This window comes from Mus caroli, unplaced genomic scaffold (assembly GCF_900094665.2).
Source record: "Mus caroli unplaced genomic scaffold, CAROLI_EIJ_v1.1 scaffold_6343_1, whole genome shotgun sequence".
Classification (NCBI taxonomy): Eukaryota; Metazoa; Chordata; class Mammalia; order Rodentia; family Muridae; genus Mus; species Mus caroli.
Window position 1 is genome coordinate 17,403 of NW_018390974.1, and position 7,382 is coordinate 24,784.

At 34.1% G+C, this 7,382-nt stretch overlaps 1 protein-coding gene across 1 annotated transcript; it reads left to right on the forward strand.

The window, feature by feature from the left end:
• Nucleotides 1–6,434: 6,434 nt before the first annotated feature.
• LOC110288927 (olfactory receptor 5B2-like) lies at nt 6,435–7,382 on the forward strand. Its single transcript, XM_021155163.1, has one exon. The coding sequence runs from the start codon at nt 6,438–6,440 to the stop codon at nt 7,380–7,382; it is 945 nt and encodes a 314-aa protein (XP_021010822.1). The 5' UTR covers nt 6,435–6,437.

The following is a 7,382-nucleotide window of genomic DNA, read 5'->3' on the forward strand; positions in this document are numbered from 1 at the left end:
ATTCTAAAGTCTAAATATCAGTCCTATTCAAGGCAGGACAAGATGCATAAAGAGAACCAAGTTGATTGTGATTTTTTTTGTTCTAACTTATAGGTTCTTCCTATTGGCTCCTTTGTGTATAGTCTCAGTCTTAACAACTTCTAAAGGAAAAATGCTGATACTAACCATTAAAATATGAATGATGTAAAACAGTGTGATGAGGGGAAAAACAATAAAGCAAAATGAGGAAGGTTACTCAGTGTGTTTGTAGAATACTATCCAACACTTACTGCCATTATTTTGTATTTTATTCTTTCCATCATTTAGTACTTTCCATTGTTCTAGAATTGGGGTATGAAAATGTCATGTACCAGATGTTGGTGTGCCATCCACATCCAGGAAAGCATTCTGAGGAACGCTCTCCTTTGCCTCTTTCCAAGCTCTGGTATACAGCAGAAATCTGCCCTTGTGTATGCTTTTGTCAGTATCAAGGCAGATGATGCAAGCTCCTCACATGCCTCATTGGAATCAGGGTAAGTAATAAATATTTCGGGAGGATTGTGATCCACTGTTGGGCATTCATCCTGACCTTGATGGAGTCATCAAGAAGTTTACAATTTTGGTAGAGAGTCCTGATGAGAACATGAAGGAACAGATTTTTTGAGGAAAGTTGCACTAATTATCATGTCATCTTGGTCATAGTAAATTAAACAAGAAAAAAAGCCCTCTACAATTTCAGGGTGAGGCATCTACCGCGTGCTTTTGGTGTTTAGGTTCTCACATGGTCTTAGAGCATTGTTTTTCTTTCCTTCTAGTTGGTTTTTTAAATAAAACATCAAACAAGGCCTGTCTTAGAACAATGAATGTCTTCTAAGTGTTTATAATGTCATTTTTTTTCCAAATGTCTCAGCATATAAGAACTACATTTTCTTCAAATTGTGAGGAAGAATGTCATATAGTCATATTGATACATGCTACTGATTTGGGGTAAATCATGGAAATTAACATTTTCTATGTCTAATGTTCACTAATTGTGAAAACTTCTAAACTCTTCTTTGGTAGTTATTTAAAACAGACACTACTTTCCTCTCAGCTAAAATGATCTTCTTTTGTACTATGGATACAGCTAAGTAGTGTGAGCAACTCTTTTCTTCTCTTTAAAATCATGGGCTACACTCAAAAATGTCTTAACACAACTATCTAAATGTTACCTAAATAAGGACAAATGCTAAAGACATACCAAATATCAGAAGGGCTTAATGCCATACCAACTACAGGCAACTGTGAAATGCTAAGTTTAGGGGAAATAGTCCAGTATACAGAAAAGCACACCAATTAGTCATCCAATATCAAACCAGCAGCCCTGAAATGATATATACAAGTAAAATCAATTAGATCTTGATATATATTCAAATTGGGAAGAAAACAAGTAAGAGTATATGGCAGTTTTAAATGGGACTAAAGGAAATAGGGATATTGTGTAATGATAACTTAATCTCAAAAGTAAAAAACTAAATGATACAGGACTATTTCTTTTTTACATAGTTATCTCTGGTTTCAATTTACACAGTAAACTTCTCTTTCCTTTGTCAATAATGTCAAGAATAATTACAAATCTGTGCTGAGGTCTTGTCATTTAATTCCAAATCTTATTCCTTTTTCCTGAGAACATATTGTCTGGGTTGGCCAATTCAATGTCTCCAAGCTTCAGTGTAATATTTGTGAAAAGAAAGTGGTACATAGATGCCCCTCAATAATGACACATTTGTAAAAGAATACAAGAGAAAGAGAAAGAATAAAAACTCACAAGGAGGATATGTTAGGGAGGATAAATTGGGGATAGTGTAAGAAAATTAAAAAAACATACACAATAAATTATTATATCCATCCCATTCTTCCATTCTCTATGTCTCTCCAGATCTCTGCCAGAATGACCAAACTTTATGACACCTTCCATTAATTATAGTAAGTTTATTTAGTTCCTATCATATGTATATGGGTGTGGAGCCATGAACCAGAGCATGTGCAATGTGCCCAGTGTTAATATCCCAATCTAAAACTATCAGATTCCAGTATTTCCTTACTCATCAATCAGACCACTACTATTTGTGCAGGTACATGTTCTGTGTGAAGGTGAGTGTTGTTTCACATGTGATTATGTTTGGAAGTGTAAAGACAATTTTTTCTATCAACCTCAAAACTCCATTCACTTCCTTTAAAAAAAATGTCTCTTCTTGACCTGGAATAATTCTTTCCACAGTAAATTTGATCAGATGTAAAAGTTGCCTAACTATTAAATAGCATTAGATTTTGTCTAAAGAATTGTGCAAGGTCCCTAGATACTAACCTCAAGCCTGTGACTTGAGTTCATATATTTATTTGGAAGTTGGTAACAGAATGGATAAAGGAGTGAGAAAGGAATTAAGAAAAGAGAAGAATAGAAATTCAGACTACCACTGAAAAGTGACTAGTTTATGGGAACACTTAGGGTTTAGTCTTATTAGCAGTCTCAAAGCTAATGTGATGATTGTTCTCATTGCTCTTCTTCTTGCACTGTATTTGAAAAAGATCAAATAAATAGTACTTATTCATTACCTAAAAATTTGTACATATATAGTTACTGCAATTCAAAATTGGAAATACAGAAAAGAAATGAAAGATGGTATATAGAGATAAACTTCTGTCAGAAAAACTTCTTTTAATGGGCGGGAACATTCAACACAGATATGCATGCCTGGTCAAATTGCTGAGAATAAAAGATTGAGTGTTCACATAAACATAGAACATGCATATTAACCCTATCACCACTACCTATGCTCTGGGAACACGCAGGAAATGGAAATGAAAATATATAAAAGCCAGAGGAAGAGAAGGAAATCTATTAAATGATAATTTCTGGACATGACATGGGTAATATAATCCTGAATTCAGCAGCTCTAGTTATATGCATAAGAACTATACATAACTAAGTGAGAACAACAACCCTAATATATTTGTTAGATATTCTCCAGGCCTCACTGCATTGTTGGGAGCTATTGGAAATTAATATTTTCTGCAGAAGAAACATTTTTTGAGGATGTGATGACTATACATTTCCCATTCTCCAGTGCATAGCTCCATGACCATAAATAAAACTTACTGCATTAATGAGTTATTGAAAAAAAAAACAACACCAAGAAGACTAACAACAACAGCAACAACAAAAGCATGCAGGTTTTTTGGGAGTGTGTTACAGTAGTCGTGGGAAGAGTTGGAGGGGGAACATGGATGATAGATCATTATATATTATGTCTCAATTTTACATTATGAAAACTTTCTAATTAAAAATTAAAAATATATAGTTCCAGCAAGTATAAATATATTAAATTTATTTTACAAGTATGTAAGTCATAGAATTTTAATTGCTTTTTTCTTGAGTAATTGGACTGAGAATAAATCACCACCTTCAGAGGGAGTCTGTTCCCTGAGAGAATTCTATATTTGTACAATTTTCACCTAGTTCCCCAAACTGTCCAGTGACATATTTTCATAGTCTTCTGTGGAATTATTTTAAAGAAACATGACTCTGAGCAGACTGCCATTGCTTTCCATTTTTTTCAGGTGAATTCTAATACATTTAGAGCACATAATGACCATTCCCAGCGTTTTGTGTGTATGTGTGAGGATGATTATGAAACAAGCAGGCAAAACATATCAAGTTCTCAGAAATATTATTTTTAAATGTTAATATTATTAGATATTTTCTAGATTTACATTTCAAATGCTATGCCCTTTCCTAGTTTTAGAACTATTAGTAGAGATAGTTTTACCATTTTATTCCCACAGATGAAGAAACTGAGCTCAGAAGTAAATAATTTCAAAATGCACAAAAATAATTACGATATGTATTAAACCTGAACCCAGAATTCCTAGTTTTCTTATAATTATATATATATATATATATATATATATATATATATATATATATATGTTTTTTTAGCTAGTGATTTGGTAATGGACAACTAATTGGTGTGCTTTTTTCCCAGAAAAGATAATTTCTCCCACTCTCAGCACTTCTTAATTGCCTGTAATTATTTTTTTATGAGGTTGTGTCCTCACAGTCTTTGACTCTTTACTTTGATATGCCTGCTGTTGTTGTTTTTGTTCAGTTCATATTTGGCAGTCATATTGAGTGTTCATAGGTATAAATTCTAGACTTAAAGAGAAAAAAGCATTAGCTGTAAGTGTTCTATGAAATAAGACCATTTTAGTTTAAAAATAGTATGGTGAGTATTTTAAATAAATACAAAAGAAAACTTTGGATATATTCACTATTGGAAAATGTTAAATTATATGAAAAATACAAATTTCACTGATTTGCCCAGATCTAATACACACACGCACACACACACACACACACACACGTGTGTGTGTGTGTGCGTGCGTGTGTGTATATGCATATACATATATGTATGTGTATGTATATATATATATATAAATAAAATGTGTGTGTGTATAAATATAAGCATATGTGTGTAGCATAATATATACATGTGTATGTTTGTGTGTGTGTATGTGTGTGTATATATATGTGATAAATTACCACATTCCCTCTCTCAAGATGAAGAATATGTGTGTATGTTGAAAAATTTATAAAATGAAATGACAGAAAAATCTTACAAGACATCTTTCTTTGTTTGATTAAAAACCAACTAGAAAGAAAAAAAAAATGATGCATGTGACAAATGCCAGAAGCACAGAGTACATGCCTGAACCATAGATTCTGAAGGCTTTTATTTTTCCTGTCTAACTAATTGTGGCCCAGTTATCCTGATAATTAGAACAACTTCCCTATAAATATCTGTTCCTTCATGTCCTCTTAAGGACTCTCCACCAAAGTCCCAAAACTATTGATGACTCCATTAAGGTGAGCATGAATGGCCAACATGGAATCACAAGCCTCCAGAGATATGTACTATTTACCCTGATACCCCTGAGGCATGTGAGGAACTTGCAACAACTGCCTTGATACTAACAAAACCGCACATAGGCCAGGGTTCTGCTGTGCAGCAGATCTTGTGAAGGAAGGGAAGACAAATATCCCTCACAGTGCTTTCCTGGGTGTGAATGACAGACCAATACTCTAGAAATGAAGTTTTTCATACCTCAAGACTTTTGTGTACTTGTCTGTTTCTAGAACAATGGTAAGTACTAAAATAAACAGTAATAGGAAGTTTGAACTGTAAGGGATACAAAATCAGGACATTTCTTTTTCCTAAGTGAAATACTGAATAGGAAATATGATACTACGTTGAATAGTCATTCCATAAACACACTGAGTTATCATCTCTATTTTGCTTTATTTTTAGCACACCACACTGTTCTACATTATTTATATTTTGATGTTCAGCATAGAAGATTATCTTTAGAAGAGGTGAAAATGATGAAAAGACACAAAGAAATACATAGGAGGAACCTGTAAGTTGTGGGAAAATTCACATTCAGCTTGGCTATCCTTATATATCTTCCTCTGTGTTGAATAAGAATGACGTTTACAGTTGAGAATATGTTTAAACATTCCAGAAACAGAGGATTTGTGAGTAGAATGCTTTTCATACTGTAAATGGTAGTAGTCATTTGACATATGGCACATTGTGCACGTGAGTAAATCAGTTAATTGTATGCCATATGTCTTGCTAAAATTGTGCCAAGATTCTATCGAAGAATCAAGCCAATGTTGTTTTCTGTCCATTATCTCAAACATAAATCCTACAGACATGTTGATGTCTGGTAAGAGATGACCAGACATAGATCAGTCTATGTAAAAATTAATGGAGATTAAGCAGGTGCAGATTTCCTCATCAATTTGGAAAGTTTTTCACTTCTATTTTTTTCCTCCGGAAATATGTGATGATATGATCCAGTTTCTTTTAAGTGGTAATATTTAAAACGAACAAGTAAACTAAGAACTCTCATCATTTAGGGAACAAAAACTGCATGTCTTAGGATCAGATTCCCCAATAATTGCATATCCTTCAGATGGTGAGGGAAAATATTTGACATTTCAAATCCATTTTCAAGATCTTATGCAAATAAACAAAAGCCACACTTTCCTCATATCTACTAACTTTCAATGATACATACAAAATGCATGCAAGTATTACAAGCAATAATAATGAATACAATATGATTTAGTGCAGTACACTTCACTCTATTTAATGAAAACAGAATTGAGCCCTGCAGTTATATTAGGCACCTCTGTTGTAAAATAATCTGAGTATACACGTGTATCACTTCCTTATGAGCAAAATACTTGAAGTTCTATAGCATTATTTCATCACGTAATATACAATGGCCTTCACCAGAAAAAGTTAGTGAGTGAAACTGTTTGGTCATAGTTTAGAATTCCATNAATATTCAAATANCATATTTCTTTATTTATTCCAGGAACTTGTCATAATTAGTCATCAATTACTTTGATGGAGAATATTTCAGAGGTTACTGAATTTATTCTTGTAGGCTTGACAGATGCCCCAGAGCTTCAGATCCCTTTGTTTATTATCTTCACTCTCATTTATTTGATTGCACTGTTTGGGAATCTTGGGATGATCATGCTGATTCTGCTGGACTCCCGACTCCACACTCCCATGTACTTTTTCCTCTGTAACCTCTCCCTGGTGGACTGTGTTTATGCCTCAGCAATCACTCCCAAGGTGATGGAAGGGTTTCTAACAGGAAGTAAGACCATATCATTAAATGGGTGTGCTGCTCAGATGTTCTTCTTTGTAGCCTTTGGTGCTATTGAAAGTTTGATCCTTGCCTCAATGGCCTATGACCGTCATGCTGCAGTGTGCAAACCCCTGCACTATACTACCATTATGACAAGTACCACCTGCATTCTAATTGTCACCTGCTGCTACATGTGTGGGATCTTGCAATCTTCTGTCCATGTTGCTCTGGCATTTTGTCTTTCCTTCTGTCATTCCAACGTGATTAATCACTTTTTCTGTGACATTCCCCCACTGCTGGACATTTCTTGTTCTGATACCCACACAAATGAGATTACACTGCTTGTCTTGGCTACATTAGATCTTTTTTTCACTCTCTTAGTTATCTTAAACACTTACCTGTTTATTTTCATTGCTATCCTGAGGATGCATTCATCTGAAGCACAGAGGAAGGCCTTCTCTACCTGTGCATCTCATCTCATCACTGTGTCTATATTCTTTGGTTCCCTTATATTCATGTACTTACAGCCCAGCTCCAATCATTCCATGGACACAGACAAAATTGCATCTGTGTTTTATACAATGGTCATTCCTATGCTGAACCCTGTGGTCTACAGCTTGAGGAACAAAGAGGTAAAAAATGCATTTAAGAAAATTGTTGAAAAATTAATGTCTTCATTTCATTTAGTCGATTAA

Excerpts from the sequence above, each read along its gene's own strand:
- LOC110288927 (XM_021155163.1), top strand. The coding sequence starts at position 6,438 with ATGGAGAATATTTCAGAGGTTACTGAATTTATTCTTGTAGGCTTGACA.